Genomic DNA, 22,068 nt, shown 5'->3' on the forward strand with positions numbered 1-22,068 from the left:
GCAAAATTTTAAATAGACTCAAAAAATTTGTTCAAGAATAGTATACACAAAAAAGTTTAGAAATACTTGTTTTTTAAACTATAAAAGTTTACAATAACACAAATATACTTAATTTACTACCAGAGAAAGTATTTTTCGAAGTATGGAAGTTACAGAACCCACGCTTTGCATTTTTTATACTAGCAAAATTTTGGCATTAGCACCATTTTCGGTACGACGTAATTCTAAGGGTATTTTGGATATTCGACGTAGTATCATGTTTACGGTTTATTCAGCATCACTGTGCTCAGGAATAGGTGAATTAAATACTTTAGGCTTTCAAAACAACTTAATTTCTTTATAACTAAAATTTGTTTTTAGTGTTCTTAACTTATTATGGACTCTTATTTGATGCGAATTCAGAGGCGCCCGTGCGGTAAGTTTATGCAAGTTTTTTTTCACAAAAACTTGTTTGTATATTATTAGTTATACATACGGTTACTTACAAAAGTAAGTACACACTTGGTTTATACTGAAAAAAAACTCAAATGCAGTGGCTCACAGCTTAGTTGATAATTTTCATCTAAAATATCGCAAATTCCTGAACAGAAAGCACATTCAAAAAAATGTCAAAGGTTATTCAAAGGTAAGGAGAATTAATCAAAATTTCAAAAGTAACCATCAAAATTTTCAAATATTTTTTCAGAATTTCTAGAAAGTTTTTGAGTATGCAGTTTTGTAGCCCAATAGATTTTAGTATAATAACGTGCAAGTAAGAAATAGCTCATATATCGCATGGTCAAAAATGCATTTTGTATGTGAGAAATTGCTCAACACCCTCGCCGAAAAAAATTCTGAAAATTCAGGAAAAGTTTTGAGCTATTTCTTACTTGCACATTGTTATACTAAAATTTATTGGGCTACAAAACTGCATACTCAAAAATTTTCTAGAAATTCTGAAAAAATATTTGAAAATTTTGCTGGTTATTTTTGATTAATTCAGGCATGCTTAACGAACGAAACGATATCATTTCGTTACGATAATCAACGTTAATAAACGAAACGAAGTCATTTCGTTTCGTTTATTAACGTTAAGAACGACAAATTAACGTTAAATGACTTCGTTTCGTTTATTAGCGTTGATTATCGTAACGAAATGATATCGTTTCGTTCGTTAAGCATGCCTGGATTAATTCTTCTTACCTTTGAATAACCTTTGACATTTTTTGGAAAGTGGTTTCTGTTAGGGAATTTGCAATATTTTAGATGTAAATTATCAATTAAGCTGTGAGCCACTGCATTTGTGTTTTTTTTTCAGCATAAACCAAGTGTGCACTTACTTTTGTGCGTAACTGTATGTATATTCAAGTAAATGAAAATACGTATAAGTATGGCATTTCAAGTCGTTTGTTATAATTTTTTTACCTTTATATTAAGTCGCTTTCATGTTTATCCTCTCATTTCCATACGAATTTTTGACCCACGGAAAAGTCTTTTTCGGTAACTTCCCGTTGAGCTAGACACTTGATACTTAGAACATAGTTCAGATCTGAGAGACATTACAATGCAAGTGAAAAAAATCCGCTAGGTGACGCACGGATCGAGATATTCAGAAATTTTATTTTAAAATGGAAATTTTGCGATCGACTTTTAACCAACTTCTCGGTGATCCAGAGACTTGAAACTTAGCACATACTTTGCGAGTCGATAGCACAACAATTCGTGGAAAACAAAATGCCGCCAGGTGGCAGACGAATCGAGATAAACGAAAATCCCTGAAAAAACGCAGGGAATCTTGCAATCGATTTTTTAGTAACTTCCCGGTGAGCTGGAGATATGAAACTTGAGCCGTAAGTCAGAACCCGGTGACAATGCAATATTTTATCAAAAAAACTCCGCTAGGTGGCGCATGGATCGAGATATTAGGAAAATTAATTTTAATTTGGGAATATTTCAATCCATATTTAACTAACTTCCCGTTTACCTAGAGACTTGTAACTTAGCACATAGTTCGAGACCCGGTAACAATACAATTTATGGAAAACAAAGTTCCGCTAAGTGGCATGCTAATTGACATAACTACAAATCCCTGAAAAACGAGGGGAATCTTGCGATCGATTTTTGAGTAACTTCCCTTGCAATTGATTTTTGAGTAACTTCCCGGTGAGCTGGAGAAATGAAACTTGGGCCGTGGGTCAGAACCCCGTTATAATGCAACATTTGATCAAAAAAATTCGCTAGATGGCACGCGTATCGAGATAGTAAGAAAACTTGAAACTTGGCACTTAGTCAGAGGCCTGGTGACAATACAACTTATAGAAAACAAAGTGGCGCTCTAGTCAAGATAACTGCAAATCCTTTAAAAACGGGGGGAATCTTGCAATCGATTTTCCAGTAACTTCCCGATGAGCTATAGACATGAAACTTGGGCCGTAAGTCAGAACCCGGTGACAATGCAATATTATATAAAAAAAATTCTGCTAGGTCGCATGGATACAGATATCTAGAAACTTGAAAGCTGAAATAAAGTTTAAAACTCGGTGACAGTGCAATGTTTGATCAAAAAATTTGAGCTACGTAACGCTAAGTTTAAATCGCAGGGCCCAGACGGTATATTCCCGGCCATGCTACAAGTATCAAGTATGGCGGTCGTCGAATGGCTTAAAATAATATTCGATGGGTGCATAAGGCTGAATCATGTATCGCACTCTTGGAGAACTGCTCGTGTAGCTTTCCTACCAAAGGCGGGGATGATCGGTCACGTGTATCCCAAAAACTATAGACCCATTAGCTTAACATCATTTCTGCTCAAAACCTTTGAGAGGCTGATAGATGTGTACATAAAGTCCAACGTGAATGAAAAGCTGCTCTCCACAACACAGCATGCGTACACCAAACGCAAGTCGGTAGACACCGCATTGCATAGGGTGGTAATAAGCATAGAGAAATCCCTGGAATATAAGGAGTATGCCTTAGGAGTCTTCTTGTACATTGCCGGGGCTTTCAATAATGTTGCAAAATGGGCGATTATGGATGGTCTTAATTAGATTAAAGTACATCCTGCCTTAATCAGATGGATCGGCTGCATGTTAAATTGCAGAAGGATTACATCACAATGGGGATTGTACGAGGCCACGAAATCAATGGACGGGGCACGCCGCAGGGAGGGGTGCTATCACCTCTGCTGTGGACGCTGGTCATCAACCAACTGCTCAGGCGATTCGATGAGGGGGCCCCGAAAACTTACGGCTTACGCAGATGACGTTGCAATTGTCATAAGTGGAAAGTGCCTTCCAACGATTAGTTCTTTGATGGATCGGGCAGTTCGGGATATTCATACCTGGGCATCTAATGTCGGGTTGAAAGTCAATGCGAAGAAGACGGATATGGTCTTGTTTACAAAGAGGCACAAGGTCCCAAATTGGACCAGGCCTAAGTTAGGAGGGGTGACCTTACAGGAGAAACCTTGCACAAAATATCTAGGAATCATCCTAGACAGTAAGCTGTCATGGAAGCTCAACGTGGAGGAGAGGGTCAAGAAACCCTCAACGGCACTCTACGCATGTAAAATAATGCTGGGGTGTACGTGGGGCATATCGCTCTCTCTTTCTCATTGGGTTTTTACAGCGATTGTAAGCCCTATTCTATACTATGGAGTTCTTGTTTGGTGGAAAGGCACACAAAAAACAACATACCTCAAAAAATTAGTGGGGGTATGCAGACTATTGATGCATAGCATTACGGGAGCCCTGAAAAAACCCCCGACGGCTGCACTGTATCCCATTTTGCACATTTAACCTGTAGACCTGGTAGCAAAGAACATAGCATTAACAACCGCAACCAGGCTCGGTGCCCCGGGGCAGCTTGAGCGCCGACCATATGGCCATAGTAGTATAGCGTCATCAATCACAAGACGAACAGACTACCTGATCCTGGGCGATATTAAGCGATGGCGAGAGTTCACATGATCGACCAAGCGGGAAAGGCGTGGATTCAAGCGCGGGGCTGTAAAGTAGACCTGCAAAAGTATCGATATAAATATCGATACCAGATTCGTGGTGCGATTATCGATGTTTTTTTCTAAATATCGAGTACTTTATTCCCATTTCTTATAATTAATAAAACATGAATAAATAAATTTACATACATTATGTCAGATTTGTGTTTATTTTAGATGAATACCTAACAAGTTGGTGGCTCTGAATATTGAAAAATTCTTACAAAAGTTCAATGTGAAAGTTACGTTATTTTTTCATATTATATACACATACATACACGTATTCGTATATGTAGATATACACGCAACAGAAGACATCATTGAGTTTGAAGACGAAAATTGTGTTGCCAAAAAGCTACGAAGTACAAAGTCAAGCATTTGGACTCATTTTGACAAAATCAGTAATACTATTGCAAAAAATGTTATACAACTAGTGGTAATACGTCCAATTTGTTTCACCATCTAGAACGATCGCATACAACTGCAAATTTAGATTGATATAGCTCGCCAAATAAGATTAATTTTTATATGAAAAAACATATGAAGATCCATCATCACGTAAAAGGCTTTTGCCAGCACCCTACTGGGGTTTAGCCACCGCAGACGTTCGACCTTTTCCCATAGTGGATGACAAAGGGTGTCGTAACTTTGTATATAGCCTCGCATGACTGTATAAGCTACCATCGCGGACAACTTTGCAGAATATGTTTTATGATCGTTTCGAAGTTATGAAGACAATATTACATATATATATATATATATATATATATGTATATATTATATTTACATAAATTTCTAATATATACCTGATATTGCTTTTAAACTGAGTAAGCGCTTTTCACTATAACAAAAAATTCGATATATATCGCGATATATCGATACCCACCCTCTTAAATATCGAAAATATCGAGTATGCCGAATATCGATACTTTTGCAGCTCTACTGTAAAGTGTCGAAGATTATGTGTAGGTCTTACAACCTTAGACTAACAAAGTTGCTTCTATCATTAAAAAGAGAGGACTGTAGACTCATGACGGGTATTCTGACTGGACATTGCCTTCTGGCGTTACATGCCTTTAAATTAGGCTTGGTCAGTGATAGCAGATGTAGGAAGTGCGGGTTGGAGGAGGAAATTATCGAGCACATTCTGTGCTCGTGCCCTGCACTTGCCAGGCTAAGACTCCAGCTATTAGGAGTGATACAGCTGTCAGATCTTGAAGCAGCAAGTGGCGTAAGCCCTAAGAAGCTTCTAGTATTTGCCAAGAGGACGGTTATTTTATAACATAGGTCCTGGTTTTTGATTGGGTCTTTCAGTTTGGTCGTTAAAACAAACTTCTGGTAACACTACGGACTCAATCAGTCTATGTGAGGTCCTCACGGACCGGCCAGTTAAACGTAACCTAACGCACAAGTCGAACTATTTAGAAGATTAGGCCATACCTTCATGGCTAGCCTCGTAAGTATTGCAGGCGTTGTAGAATATGTTAGTTCAGATTGTCAAAATCTGTGTGTTGGTGGTATGCGAATGGAATGAAAACATAAAACTTGGCAGTTTTTGTTGTAGCAAGAAAATGTTGCCAATGTGATGGTTTCATTTTGAGTTTGCCATCTCCTTTTGACAATCCCATCGACCATGCAATGAAAAAAACAAAATCAGCCAACCATATAATTGAGCCATGAATTGAACTCAGATAGGGCGGTTTTGAAAGAATTTCTGAGGTAGGGCGTTCTTTAACCGAATTCTGAGATAGGGCGTTTTTGAAACAAATTCTGAAATAGGGCATTATACAAATATAGCGTTTTTGAAACGACAGATGACATAGAGTGATATTCCACTCAGCAGTCGATCTGTTAACGTTTTAAAAAAATTTAGAAAACCATAGTTTTCAAAAAGCGATGCCAGCCTCGTGATAGAAAAAAGCCAACGTTTTTATAGGTTAACCCCCATGCTCATAAAAAATATAAAAGACCTAAAAAGCATATTAAAATTACATTTTCATGCAAGTATTGAATTTTAAGAGCTTTATAAACCTATTTTATTTTTTATGATTATGGGAGTATGTAAAGCTGAGAATATAAATTTATTTTTATAAATTTAAAAGTTTGACATTAAAATGATGTGATAAGTGAGTGCGACTTAAATATAAACAAGTCTTCGGAAAATTAATTAGCTTTGAATATATAGACAGGCACCAACTGTGCCTTCGTTTTTTTTTTACCTTAAAATAGCAGTGCTTTAAATGTTTTCTACTTGCTTACTTTTAACGGAAAAATATTAAGGAAAAAGGCGTTAAATATTACCTACTCATCGAATCTCTTGGGATTATTTTGTTGATTTCCGCTTAAGTGGGTCAAGCTTAGCATCGCATCCGATCTGTATGATTTTTTGACACAACAATACATACTATATACGTAAGCAATCGGTGTAATTTGAAGCCTATAACTGTAAAAATGGGGTAGAAATTGCGAAAAGTTTCTTATCTGAACAATCGGTTGTATGAGATATATACTATATATACAACCGATCTCTATGATTTTTTCAGACAACAATATATGCTATATACGTAAGCAATCAGTGAAATTTGAAGCTTATAGCTGTTAAAATGGGGTAGAAATTGCGAAAAGTTTTTTATCTGAACAATCGGTTGTATGAGATATATACTATATATACAACCGATCTCTATGATTTTTTCAGACAACAATATATGCTATATACGTAAGCAATCGGTGAAATTTGAAGCTTATAGCTGTTAAAATGGGGTAGAAATTGCGAAAAGTTTTTTATCTGAACAATCGGTTGTATGAGATATATACTATATATACAACCGATCTCTATGATTTTTTCAGACAACAATATATGCTATATACGTAAGCAATCAGTGAAATTTGAAGCTTATAGCTGTTAAAATGGGGTAGAAATTGCGAAAAGTTTTTTATCTGAACAATCGGTTGTATGAGATATATACTATATATACAACCGATCTCTATGATTTTTTCAGACAACAATATATGATATATACGTAAGCAATCAGTGAAATTTGAAGCTTATAGCTGTTAAAATGGGGTAGAAATTGCGAAAAGTTTTTTATCTGAACAATCGGTTGTATGAGATATATACTATATATACAACCGATCTCTATGATTTTTTCAGACAACAATATATGCTATATACGTAAGCAATCAGTGAAATTTGAAGCTTATAGCTGTTAAAATGGGGTAGAAATTGCGAAAAGTTTCTTATCTGAACCATATACTATATATACAACCGATCTCTATGATTTTTTCAGACAACAATATATGCTATATACGTAAATATTCGGTGATATTTGAAGCTTCTAGCTGTTAAAATGGGGCTAAAATTTGCGAAATATATATATATATATATACTATATATATATACTATATATACTATATATATATACTATATATACCACCGATCTTTATGATTTTTTCAGACAACAATATATGCTATATACGTAATCATTCGTTGAAATTTGAAGCCTCTAGCTCTTAAAATAGGGCAGTAATTACGAAAAGTTCCTTATCTGAACAATCGGTTGTGGGGGATATATACTATATATACGACCGATCTCATAAATTTTTTCAGGCAACAATATGTGCAATATACGAAAGTATATGGTGAAGTTTGAAGCTTCAATCTGTTAAATTGGGTAAGATATTACAAAAATCCTCTTTTTCTGAAAAATCGGTTGTATGGAGGATATATGCTATAGAGGTCCGATCCGGTCGGTTCCGACAAATGTCTAATCGGACACCCAAATACACCCGCTCACCAAATTTTATCAAGATATCTCAAAAATTGAGGGACTAGTTTGCATACAAACAGACAGACGGACAGACGGACAGACGGACATGGCTAAATCAACTCAGCTCTTCAACCTGATTATTTCGGTATACTTAATGGTGGGTCTATCTATTTTCCTTTAAGGACTTACAATTTTCGGTTTCGTGACGAAATTAATATACCATTTCATTTTCATGAAAGGTATAAAAATAAGGGCTCATATGTTTATGTTGGTATGAATTTGAATGCTTACCTTTTATTTTTCCGGCAGATCCATCTCTGGTGACGTGATGCGACTTAAAATTAAAACCATGTTTAAATTTAGAATGATTCCAAATAGCTCTGGAAATTTCATCACTCCACAGATTGGGTTGCAACACAGTCTTTACCCTCCGTCTTTTTTTTCCATTAATTAAGGTGTAATATGATATTTCGTTTAACATTTCATTAAAGGTGCGTTTATTGATTGTGAATGAAAATGTCTCATACTGGCCCACGGATAATACAGTGGAATTGAAGCTCTGACTTTTACTATTTTCTACCAGAAATTCACTTTCTACACTTTCATTAACTTGGCTTCCATAAATATGCAGGCCTGTTCTGGATTCCGATTCCGATCAATTTTTTCGGAATCGAAATGGATTGGTGTTCTCAATTTCGATTCCGACCAAAAATTATCGGTTTGAAAAGTATTGCCTCTGAGCAGTCGGAATGAAAATTAATTGGCAGATTATACACAAATGTTGCGATATTTGTCTTTCAAATAATTTTTTTTAAATTCTTCATTTTATTTGGAAGAGGTGTGTGTATTTTTTGTTTAAATTTGAGTTAAATTGGCATAATAAATCTTTCTTTAAAAACTTCTATCAAGAAATCTATTAGGCAAACAAATCGATGCTGATCGAAATGAAGTCGACCTGTTCTGAATTCCGATCCAGCGCATTTTTACGATTCGCACGCACAATAGCACGTATTCTTGCGTCTGCGCATCAAAAACCATATCTGCAGGCATTTTTTAATTAAAATAAAATTTTATGATACTTAAACCAAAACACATAAACAAAAACAGCTGATTAAACTGGTTACCGAATCGGAATGAAAACGATTCGAAATCGACTTCGAATCGATTTTTTACAATCGGAATTGAGAACACCAAATAGAAACCGAGTCGAAATCAATGTCGTTTTACTTTTCATTCCGAGTCGGAATTCAGAACAGGCCTGATGGTCTCTTAAATTATATCTATTATTTACTACATAGGAATGAAGAGTGGATGCACTTAATTTCACTTCCTTGGAAATACACTTCCATATTTCGTTTGTAGCACTAACTATGCCCCCATTTTTTATGATTTCATTCTTAAAAAAAAGAATTCGACTGGCTAAAAAAGTTGGGTCAGTCTTGCACGGTTTACCGCGGGGACGTGAAGCCATTGTTCATATATGTAAATATTAAAATTTGTAATAAAACTTTTCGCGCACTTGCTAAGTGAAACTAAACCGTCTAAATCAAAGAATGATACGATAGTGATTTGGGTAACCCAATTTCCATTCCTTTTAGGTACATATATGAGTGCCATTTCAATAGACCTTGTCATCGCATTCCATTTTCAATAGGCATCAACACTTGTCATAGCACTTACCACACATTAGTAACAATCTCAACCCTTTCAAAAAAAATCCGTAAAAAATTTCGTAAAATACAACGTAAACTAGAGAAAGGCTGCGGAACAGATCTTAGAAAATGTTATCTATACTCCTCATACTTATGTATTACAAATAGGACAGCTAAGTGGATAGTTGCGGTCATGTACGTTTGTACATACATATGTATATGACCTTCCCATGTTCGCTTATGCAGCAGTTACCCACCGACGTGTGCCGTACGTACAGACATTTGTCGTACGAAGCACGTTTGACCGAACTCTCAAGCCCGTAGGAATCAATGTGGGCGTCTGTGTACATGTACATAACATATTTGTGTGTGTATTGTTTACAACAAAGCACTGTTGCCATTGGCCAGTTTGCATGCATGCTTATGGAAACATTAACTTTTTCCAATTTAATTTTTGATATTGGAAAAGGCCCGAATACATATTAAATAAGTATAAATAGATTACATATTTATAATCAGCACTTTTACATAATTATTTCGAATTATTTTCACAATTTTTCAAACTTTAATTAGGTGTTTTTGCATAAAATTGCAAACGATCAAAAATTAGCGCACAAAAGTTTACTAGGCAACTCTGTCTAGTGAGAGAGCGATCAGCTGACACGTTCTTACGGAAAAAATCCAAATTGTTTTGATTTCTACGTTCCGGGCTACGTACGTACGGGCGTTGCACGTCGGTGAGTTTTCGTTTACATTGTACACTCATAAGATAGGTCGTGTTAGCTGACACGTTTTTGGTACGTACGTTCGTGAGTAACTGCCGCATTACTTCATGTGTGTAATTTGTTTTTTTTAATCACTGCTGCTAAAAAGGAACAAATTATGTATGTATGTTTCATTTCCTAATGCAACGGTCACAGGCAGATCTGTATCAAAAGCAGTTATTTGCTTTCCTATGCAACGAACTATGTTCGACCTTCACACGTGCTCAATCGGCTTTTTCGTTGTTTACAACAACCCGATCGTCAACACCGATTGCATATAAGTAAAAAAGCAAAACATTCTCACATTAGGACCTCTATTTTTGAAAGACATTTATCTATATGTATGCCAGCTACCGCTGCTGACTCTAATGGATTTATCGGAGCCCAGTTTGGCAAGAAAACATCCCTTCTATTATACACTGAGACAATTTAATTTTTTTTGGCGCAAACAAACGTAAAATAGAATAGTTTAATAATTCTGTGTTACTTAAATTTTTCAAAAAATTAAGAATCCTTCTAAAACAGAAAGTTTTAAAAGATGATTTCAGACATCTTGTGGTTTACACACAAAATTTTCATATTTCAAGATTTTATGATACCTAAATAAACGGCTGATAAAATTATACTTAAAGAGACAAAAATGATCGCCATCGCTGTCGCCAGGCTTATTTTTATAATAAAACTATGGGAAAATAAAACTTCGTTTGCGTTTTCCCAGAAAATTAAAGTTTCGGACTACTTCTGTTCTGAACAAGCAGAGTAGCAACATCGGATGAGGCTATTATTTACGCATTTGCGAAAAAGTATTTTGCAAACAAACGCTCATGCGCAGAATGTTTTCATGGTTTAATGTTAACAATTTATTTTGTTTAAATAATAAAGTAGTATTTGTATGGCATATTTACGAATTAATTTTTGTGTGTTAACAAACATTCGTGCATATGTTCTCCCTCATTGATTTTTCATCAACAACTAAACCACTACCAATAAGATGATTTTAGTTTTACTCACACAGCCACACTTTTCATTTTGGTGACCACTGTACTAGTACAACCACAAACAATTCAACAACATAACCTAGGCGGCGCGCCGCGGCGTCAGCGTCTGTTTTTATGGCCTTAATACTTGCACCAAGGGCTGTTCAGCTCTTGTCAACTGCGTGGGAATTACCACACATTCCAAGGACTCTGTACGAAGCATATGCATATACATAACAAAATAGACAGACGTTTGTAGAATACAGACAGACGGCGCCATAGTGGCTATTGCAGTATGTTCGCTACCGCAGGCGTTTTTTTTGTCTGTTTAATATTTGTACAAATGTTCAATACTAGACATTGGCATCAGCGTTTTTTACCCTTAACTGTTGCATCAAAAGATGAAAAGGATCGCTACTGTTTTTTTTTTTATCTATTTATCTTTGGGTATGGGTGTTTCCCGCGTTACGGATGCTCCATCCTGACACACTCTTTTGAGCATAGAAACCATAGCAGGCATAATGCAGAAAATTTGCGTAGCTTTCTACCTAACTCAAATACAAAAATCTTTCGTAAGTGATGCACAGGTCATCATAAAGTTGCTGCTCAGATGTACATATGTAACTCATATTTTAAACGGCATTATTGGAATGGTTTATGAAAGAACATGCAAAGACTATGGCGCATAGTCATAGTCAAAATAAAATAGATTTTATATTTAGCTGCAGATTTTTTGACAGATAGCTCATAGAAAATTATATCAAAAGGCTGTAACTAAATTTAAAACCTATTTTATTTTGACTATGCGCCTATATATTTTTATAAAATATGCCACTTACCATACGGTGCACCATAAAAAAATTTGAATTTTCTTTTCCGAATTTATAAAATATTCCACTTATCTACGGCAAATTTACGGCAAATTCGTGTGCAAAGAATTATTTTCCTAGCTGGCCAGTGAGATGGTTTTCTGAGGGTGGCACGCTAACTTCACGTGAAGTTGGCGGTGCACCATAAAAAAATTTGAAATTTTTTTTTTCGAATTTATGAAATATGCCACTTATCTACGGAAAATTTACGGTAAATTCGTGTGCAAAGAATTATTTTCCTAGCTGGCCAGTAAGATGGTTTTCTGAGGGTGGCACGCTAACTTCACGTGAAGTTGGCGGTGCACCATAAAAAAATTTAAAATTTTTTTTTTCGAATTTATGAAATATGCCACTTATCTACGGAAAATTTACGGCAAATTCGTGTGCAAGAATTATTTTCCTAGCTGGCCACTAAGATGGTTTTCTGAGGGAGGGACGCTAACTTCACGTGAAGTTGGCGGTGCACCGTAAAAAAATTTGAAATTTTTTTTTCGAATTTATAAAATATGCCACTTATATACGGCAAATTTACGGCAAATTCGTGTGCAAGAATTATTTTCCTAGCTGGCCTCTAAGGCGGTTTTCTGAGGGTGGCACGCTAACTTCACGTGAAGTTGGCGGTACACCATAAAAAAAATTTGAATATTCTTTTTCGAATTTATAAAATATGCCACTTATCTACGGCAAATTTACGGCAAATTCGTGTGCAAGAATAATTTCCCTAGCTGGCCTCTAAGGTGGTTTTCTGAGGGTGGCACGCTAACTTCACGTGAAGTTGGCGGTGCACTATAAAAAAAATTTGAAATTTCTTTTTTTCGAATTTATAAAATATGCCACTTATCTACGGCAAATTTACGGCAAATTCGTGTGCAAGAATTATTTTCCTAGCTGGCCTCTAAGGTGGTTTTCTGAGGGTGGCACGCTAACTTCACGTGAAGTTGGCGGTGCAATATAAAAAACATTTGAATTTTTTTTTTTCGAATTTATAAACTATGCCACTTATCTACGGCAAATTTACGGCAAATTCGTGTGTAAGATTTATTTTCCTAGCTGGCCTCTAAGGTGGTTTTCTGAGGGTGGCACGCTAACTTCACGTGGAGGTGGCGGTGCACCATAAAAAAAATTTGAATTTTTTTTTTTTGAATTTATAAAATATGCAACTTATCTATGGCAAATTTACGGCAAATTCGTGTGCAAGAATTATTTTCCTAGCTGGCCCCTAAGGTGGTTTTCTGAGGGTGGCACGCTAACTTCACGTGAAGTTGGCGGTGCACCATAAAAAAAATTTAAATTTTTTTTTTTCGAATTTATAAAATATGCCACTTATCTACGGCAAATTTACCGCAAATTCGTGTGCAAGAATTATTTTCCTAGCTGGCCTCTAAGGTGGTTTTCTGAGGGTGGCACGCTAACTTCACGTGAAGTTGGCGGTGCACTATAAAAAAAATTTGAAATTTCTTTTTTTCGAATTTATAAAATATGCCACTTATCTACGGCAAATTTACCGCAAATTCGTGTGCAAGAATTATTTTCCTAGCTGGCCTCTAAGGTGGTTTTCTGAGGGTGGCACGCTAACTTCACGTGAAGTTGGCGGTGCACTATAAAAAAAATTTGAAATTTCTTTTTTTCGAATTTATAAAATATGCCACTTATCTACGGCAAATTTACCGCAAATTCGTGTGCAAGAATAATTTCCCTAGCTGGCCTCTAAGGTGGTTTTCTGAGGGTGGCACGCTAACTTCACGTGAAGTTGGCGGTGCACTATAAAAAAAATTTGAAATTTCTTTTTTTCGAATTTATAAAATATGCCACTTATCTACGGCAAATTTACCGCAAATTCGTGTGCAAGAATTATTTTCCTAGCTGGCCTCTAAGGTGGTTTTCTGAGGGTGGCACGCTAACTTCACGTGAAGTTGGCGGTGCAATATAAAAAACATTTGAATTTTTTTTTTTCGAATTTATAAACTATGCCACTTATCTACGGCAAATTTACGGCAAATTCGTGTGCAAGAATTATTTTCCTAGCTGGCCTCTAAGGTGGTTTTCTGAGGGTGGCACGCTAACTTCACGTGAAGTTGGCGGTGCACCATAAAAAAAATTTTAAATTTCTTTTTTCGAATTTATAAAATATGCCACTTATCTACGGCAAATTTACGGCAAATTCGTGTGCAAGAATTATTTGCCTAGCTGGCCTCTAAGGTGGTTTTCTGAGGGTGGCACGCTAACTTCACGTGGAGGTGGTGGTGCACCATAAAAAAAATTTGAAATTTTTTTTTTCGAATTTATAAAATATGCCACTTATCTATGTCAAATTAGTGTGCAAGAATTATTTTCCTAGCTGGCCTCTAAGGTGGTTTTCTTAGGGTGGCACGCTAACTTCACGTGAAGTTGGCGGTGCCACCTAAAAAAAAATTTGAAATTTTTTTTTTCGAATTTATAAAATATGGCACTTATCTACGGCAAATTTACGGCAAATTCGTGTGCAAGAACTATTTTCCTAGCTGGCTTCTAAGGTGGTTTTCTGAGGGTGGCACGCTAACTTCACGTGAAGTTGGCGGTGCACCATAAAAAAAATTAGAAATTTTTTTTTCGAATTTATAAAATATGCCACTTATCTACGGCAAATTTACGGCAAATTCGTGTGCAAGAATTATTTTCCTAGCTGGCCTCTAAGGTGGTTTTCTGAGGGTGGCACGCTAACTTCACGTGAAGTCAGCGTGCCACTTTTCTAAAACCACCTTAGACACCAGTTAGGAAAATAATTCTTGTACGTGAATTTGCCGTGAATTATCCGTTAAACAAAAAAATTTGCGAGTACATTTTCGCAACTGTACATCATTTATTAGGGGGAGGAAAGGAAGAGAAATTGAGGGAAGGAAAAGTTTTGGGATGACGAGCAGAACATCGCCTGTGTGTAAATAATGATTTATGTAAATAGTGCATTCCTACAATAGCTTTTGCAAAGCAACAAGTATCTCTTCTTCAACATTTTTAACTCATTTTTAAATTATCATGTATCATTTATTAGTTTATTAATATGTAGAATATAAGTATTATATATAACTCACCATTAATTTGTAAGTATTACACTTCTGATTCTTGTATATAAATAGTATTTTGTTAAATCCAACTGTAAATATAAATGATAGGATATTATTTATGTACTAAATCTTTGCTGAATTACTTACCTAATTTTGAAATCTTTTCTCTATTTAATCTTTTTTACTATTTTTCTCTTTCGCGTTTTGCTCGCCTTGCGTAAATATGTAACTTCTTTTCACCAATATCGGCGCTTAATGCACAACTACATAACTGTGAAAATTGACCAATAATAGACCATCTTTTAGAATGAAATCACCAACTTCGAAAGTGGTAACAGCACTGGATGTTTCGGTGGTGGTTATGGCATGTTCAGCGGGCGTAGGTTGTGGCTTGTGGGGATTACGATCGACACGTGAGCTAAATGCATGATTGAGAAAGGTAAGTGAGTAATTACTTATGTATGTATGTATATATGTAATGCGGCAGTTACCCACCGACGTGTGTGGTACGCATGGACGTTTGTCGTACGACGCACGTTTGACCGAACTCTCAAGCCCGTAGGAATCAATGTGTGCGTCTGTGTACATGTACATAACCTATTTGTGTGTGTATTGTTTACAGATAAGCACTGTTGCCATTGACCATTTTGCATGTATGCTTATGGAAACATCAACTTTTTCCAATTTAATTTTTGATATTGTAAAAGGCCGGAATAAATATTAAATAAGTATAAATAGATTACATATTTATAATCTGCACTTTTACATAATTATTTCGAATTATTTTCACAATTTTTCAAACTTTAATTAGGTGTTTTTGCATAAAATTGCAAACGGTCAAAAATTAGCGCACAAAAGTTTACTAGGCAACTCTGTCTAGTGAGATAGCGATCAGCTGACACGTTCTTACCGAAAAAATCAAAATTGTTTTGATTTCTACGTTCCGGGCTACGTACGTACGGGCGTTGCACGTCGGTGAGTTTTCGTTTACATTGCACACTCATAAGATAGGTCGTGTCAGCGGACACGTTTTTTCTACGTACGTTCGTGGGTAACTGCCGCATAAGAAATCGTTTTAATACTTCGTTTGAATAAGTTAAAGCTTTGTTTAGGTGCCAAAATATATATAAGCGGCTGAGTGGCCTATTCGGTTGGCGGTTCAAAAACGTACTTACAGATTTCGTTCGAAGAACCCCCAACCTAGAATTGTTTCCAAAAACTTCCTGTCTCAGCAAATTGCCCTATCTTGGAATGTTGTTTATAAACACCCCAGCTTTGCTGATAGCATGTTTAATTTATGCTGAGATATGGTGTTCTGAAACCGAAAACTGAGATAGAACGTTATTCAATTAAATTCGGGCCGTTTTTGAAAAAAAAAAAATTAAGAAATGGTGCTCTACTAAGTGTTGTGGCTCAGTCTTAGTCACAATAAAATAGGTTCTACATTTAGTTGCTGATGTTTTCACAGAGAGCTCATAGGAAATTATGCCAAAAAGCAGCAATTAACTATAGAACCAATTTGTTTTAACTATGACTACGAGCCAATATGTTTAGCTTTAAAACTACAGGTATAACTGTTACGCTTACTGAAAATTGTATTCTCCACCTAGATCGACGATTCATTGCATTCTTTTTCGAATTTTAAACGAGATCGCGTTTTGGCCATACTAATGATGGTATTACCTTTAATTGTGATCACTGCACTTCTGGGTAAATATATTTTAGTTATGTGTTAAAACTACATTATAATACTTAATTTGTTATTTTTGTATACTAAAGGTCTTGATATTTCAACTTGGCTACGTTGCGCCATAAGCATAAGAACTTCCCAAGAAGGTACTGGTAAATTCAGAAGTCTACTAGCAATTAATAAGTAGATTGTTTAATTAAAATACCCATTGAAACATTGTTTATTATTCGCAGAGATAAACGTGCAACGGTATATACCATTTTATACCCTCTATTTCATATTAACTGGTCTACAACTTAATTTTGCTAATACCGCTTTTGGTCTCGGTAGACGATTTCGACGGCTGAATGTTATGTTAAAAAGCACTTTTTTGAAAGGTAATCATTGGTTTTTCGAAATATTTAAACTCTTCAAAGCACTTTTCATATGTTTGTAAAGAAGATAATCATAAAAAAAAAGGAATTAACCCATCAATTACTACTGTAAAAGTTGTATCTCAACATCCATTGACGCTACATCAGAGTTTGGCTAACTTAACAAGTGGCTCATTGCAGAAAGAAGGATCAGGTACATAAAATTTTGATTTGAAAATACGCAGAGAATAGGGATATAAGAATAAGATTAAAAAGAGTTATAAATTGAAAACAAAAACCTGCAACAAATATCGGCCTATCCTAATAAAAAGCTCGTTACTTAAAAGAGTTTGCTCGCCATTCGTTAAGTGTGGTTTAAAATTTAAATAAATAAAAATTTAGTTTTCAGTTTTGCTAATAATTTAGTTGGTATTTGAACAAATATTGTATCCAACCAGACGTATTGTAAGAAATTTTATTATTTTTTATTTCTAGCTAAAAATAAGGTCATTTTATTGAAATTACTTGAGGAAAATCATGAATCTCTGGGGAAATGCATGCGCTTACTTTCAAAGTGAGTTACCAATCAATTTCATATAGCAAAACATATATAAAATAATGGTCGAATCTTCATGTACGTGCACTTGTGTACTTGTCACGTAAAAACATGGTTTTCGGATTATATCGTACATGATCATTGTTTTCGGAATATTGATAAATGTTACCGAGTACTTGAAATTCCTTTTATCGTAAACTTAAAATAAGTCGCGACACGTTTTTTTTTTATGTTACAGTCCTATTTAACTAATACGACTGACTGATTATAAATTTTTCTTTGGAACAGTTGCTTTTACGTAATCGTAGGTGAAGATTTGACACTAGGGGCCAAATCGTTACATAAAAACATGCTTTTTGGATTATAACATTCGTGATCGTACTACTTGTATGGTAATCGGAATGTTAATGTTGGTAAACGTTATTAAGTGTTATATTTTACAACGAATTCGACATTTTCATTCTACCTGTTATGACTTTAAAATATGTTCCAACGTACTGTTGACCATAAAATGAGCAACTCATTCAAAATAAATCAAGATTTGTTTGCTATCGTATATTATAATCCCATTTAAATTATTTATTTATTTAAGTTAGTGGTTTACAAACCTTCCAGACTGAGAATTAATAATTAAAAAGTTTATGAATAGTACAAGCATAGTATTTGTTTGAATTCATTACGATTAGGCAAATATATCTAAATTTATTTATCTACACAGCAAGTTAAACTCAGCTAATATTCTGATTAGGTTCATTCTGAACATACTTTGTTTTGCAAAGGTCAACTGCAAATAAATCATTATGGCGCAGACATCGTGTTGGAACATTAAGTCGTATGCAATGTAATAAATATGGACAGTCTATAGCTCCATTTAAGACATCATGAAGAACTACTAAACCGGAAATCAGTCTTCTACTGGCAAGAGTATGCAAATTAATCAATTTGCAACGAGAAACGTAAGATGGAATAGGTAAATCAAACCTAATACCGGACAAGGCGAATTTTCAAAACTTTTTTTGAACCCTTTCAATTCTATTAGTATGTACTTCATAAAACGGATTCCAGATTATGGAAGCATATTCCAATTTAGATCTTACAAATGTATTATAAAGTAATTTTTTAGTGCATGGATCCTTAAATTCAGAGCTATTGCGCCGAATAAACCCTAACGAGGAATACGCCTTAGGTATGACATAATTCAAATGTTCAGTAAATGTAAAATTTGTGTCAAATACAACACCAAGGTCTTTGATTTTATTACTGGATCTAAGGACAGTATCAGAAATAGAATACGAAGTCTGTAGTGGTGACCTAATTGTACAGAAGGTAACCGAACAACCATTCTTGAAAATTTTTACTTCAATCTCTAATGTTTCAAAATCAGAGAGTTTTTATCTTTAAGTCATCGGCATAAAGCAGATGTTCACACTCCGTAAAGCACTTTGAACAATCATTGATGAAAATGACAAAAAATAGAGGACCAAGAATACTTCCTTGAGGAACCCCAGAAGTTGCTCTATATGAGAATGATTTTACACCATCAACAACCACAAATTAAATAGGAATAGTATTGGTTCCACGAATGATGAAATGCATTGCTTGAGAAAGAATGCAGATAATTGGTGCACATCTACTTGCTTAGAACACTTTAAATTTTTTTATGGCATCGATGATGTCCTTCTCCGTTAACACTAAAGAACCAAAGTCAAGCGAAGATGGAATAAACTGAACACTACTCGATACATCATCCAGTATACCGTCATCAACAAAATTAGATCTAAAAAATTCGGCAAACAGATTTGCACTTTCAAAAATAGTATTTGATTTCTTATCGTTATAAATTATACTACTGACGTATTCTGCAATTTTCTTTCAAATCGTATTCGATCCGTGATGTTGTTGTTGTAGCAGTGTCGATCCGTGATCGTATGTAACGATTCGGCCCCAGATTTTGACAAATCTGCTTTTTTTCAATTTTATATGTACATGCAGTGAATATGCAAATAACACGGGATTCAAGGGGTTGTGTAGCGCAATATATAGCTTCTCCAACCCAATTGTCAACCTCACCTTCGAGCGGCGAATCCCGTTTCACTAACAGACGAGGCTCTGGCGACCCCAAGCTCCTCATGGAACTTGGTTGGAGGTTTAATGTGGCCATATAAATCGTTCCCGAGATGGTCGGGCCAGCACCTTAATGGTGCTGTGTTACCGGAGCGTATCGGATCTGTATCCGACAAAGGACCATCACATCGATAACACTCCCCAAAGCCTTCGGGGAGTAACCTAATCGCTACAACAACAACAACATGCAAATAACACCATAACCGTTTTAAGAATTTAAATTTTATAAACGCAAAAGTGGCGTAAGCCACAACACATTCGATAATTTAATAAAAATAAATTACCTACACATAAAAAACTTCAGACTAACGAATCAAAAAGCCAGGTCTGACTCCCGCTATTATAAAAAATTATTCAAGTTTGTAGGTCCTTGAAAAACTCATTATTCTAAAAACTAAAATTCCTTACGTTTTTGTATTATGCAACACTGTGCCCACATTCAGTCCAAGTGAGGTTCTTACAGACCAACTAGTGCAACCTAGTTTTGTGTTTTTTGTATAGATATAAAACAGTTTAATGTATTAGTAATTTAGCATATTAAAATTGAAAAACAAAAAATAATTGTCAAAACCAATCCTGTTCATATGAAACATCTTAATACAAACAGGTAATCCAAATTCTTTTTTTACACAGTTCGTATGGCATTGCTGTACTCTTCATTTTGGTATCCTGTTTGCTGCATTTGGTAGCCACTTCATATTTTCTTTTCTTAGAATTGCTCAGTAACAAGGATAGTGGAATGATATGGCTGCAAGTATTGTGGATTATTTTCCATTCATTACGCTTAATTTTGGTTGTGGAGCCGTGTCATTTGGCGACTATTGAGGTGCGTAAATATTTGGTTTTGAATGGCAAACTTTTTAATGCCTCATTATCAATTCTATTTACTCTGCAGTCCAAAAAGACTATACAAATAGTATGTGAAATTGAACGTATAGTACACGAGCCAATATTGGCAGAAGAGGTATGTATCGATAAGCATACATATGGAAAAGTTCATATTAAACTAAGTTAACAGTATATGCCAATTAGACGATGTGCTAGTAATTTGTTATTATACCTACTTAATTATTTACTTTTTTGTGCTTACCTTAAGGTGAAAAAATTCTGGCAGCAATTATTAGTTGTTGATGTGGAATTTTCTGCCAGCGGTTTGTGTAGTGTTAACCGAACTCTACTGACATCGGTATGTATATATGTTTGTGAATCCTTGGTTATGATAAATCTTTAAAACCATTTTTTGGTAGATTTAGGGAGGTGGAATGTGTGATTGTTTTGGTTGGAAGCATCTTTATCAGTAATAAAAAATATTGTTATTTTAATGACAAAGTTTTTGGGCGTACTCCCGCAGTGCCAACTCCTGGTCGCATAATAATTTGGGCCTTTACTTGGACTACACAATATTCATGTAGTTTTTTAACTTTGACAAACTTGGAAAAACTAATAATTTTAATGCCATGTTGCATTTTGATGTATTTATTATAACGTTCCAGTAAGTTAAGTAATATATTAGAAGATAGGTGTCAATATAACTGATACTTCCCAAGAATAGCTTTGTTGTTTATTGTATGTATCCATTATGAATTTCCAAGAGAGCACCTATAAAACGCAAATAGTTATATTAGTCAATGAAAAGGCAATTGATGTAAAAGGTTTGTGTAACCTTGAAGTGATTATCGTTAGTCTGAGTTCATTTCATGTTTATCTTTTTGAAAAACCTTTTCCTTGTAAACTTCCAAAGCAATCAATCATACAAGAATTCCCTTCTGTATTACTTCTTCGATAATCATTTAACCTATACTTAGCTTATTTTTCATAAGTTTTTCTGTTTTATAAGAGATCTGATATATTTTCTTCTATTTTAGTTCAGCTCCGCTATTTGCACTTATTTGGTTATCTTAATACAATTTCAAAACACCAATGGTTAAGGAAATATATTCAAATCTGTATACGTTCAAGAAGTGGCTTTACGAAAATGTTATTTGATAATAAAAAATAAAAAAAAATTATATAAAAATAAATAAAATGAACAATATTACCAAAATTCTATTCTTTCCTCAATAAAAATAAATAAATGTAAGGCGCGATAACCTCCGAAGAGATCTAAGGCCTAGCTTCTCTTCCAATTTGCGTCGTGCTCCTGTTGATTTTCCCTACAAATAGGCCGAACGGGACCTACATGTTTTATGCCGACTCCGAACGGCATCTGCAAGGCAGATGAGTTTTCATTGAGAGCTTTTCATGGCAGAAATACACCCGGAGCGCTTGCTAAACACAGCCGAGGGGTGACCCCGCTTAG

At 35.1% G+C, this 22,068-nt stretch overlaps 1 protein-coding gene across 1 annotated transcript; it reads left to right on the forward strand.

Moving 5' to 3' along the window:
- Positions 1–21,770, forward strand: LOC137243804 (gustatory receptor for sugar taste 43a-like). The gene is given in 12 exon segments (XM_067771953.1): positions 1–296; positions 361–415; positions 15,341–15,485; positions 16,657–16,756; positions 16,826–16,888; positions 16,970–17,113; positions 17,175–17,303; positions 17,585–17,663; positions 20,403–20,595; positions 20,665–20,733; positions 20,866–20,955; positions 21,635–21,770. Coding segments are annotated over 12 exon segments (1,284 nt in total). The 5' UTR covers positions 1–142; the 3' UTR covers positions 21,698–21,770.
- Positions 21,771–22,068: the final 298 nt, after the last annotated feature.

Source organism: Eurosta solidaginis, chromosome 3, assembly GCF_040869045.1.
Source record: "Eurosta solidaginis isolate ZX-2024a chromosome 3, ASM4086904v1, whole genome shotgun sequence".
NCBI classification, from domain to species: domain Eukaryota; kingdom Metazoa; phylum Arthropoda; class Insecta; order Diptera; family Tephritidae; genus Eurosta; species Eurosta solidaginis.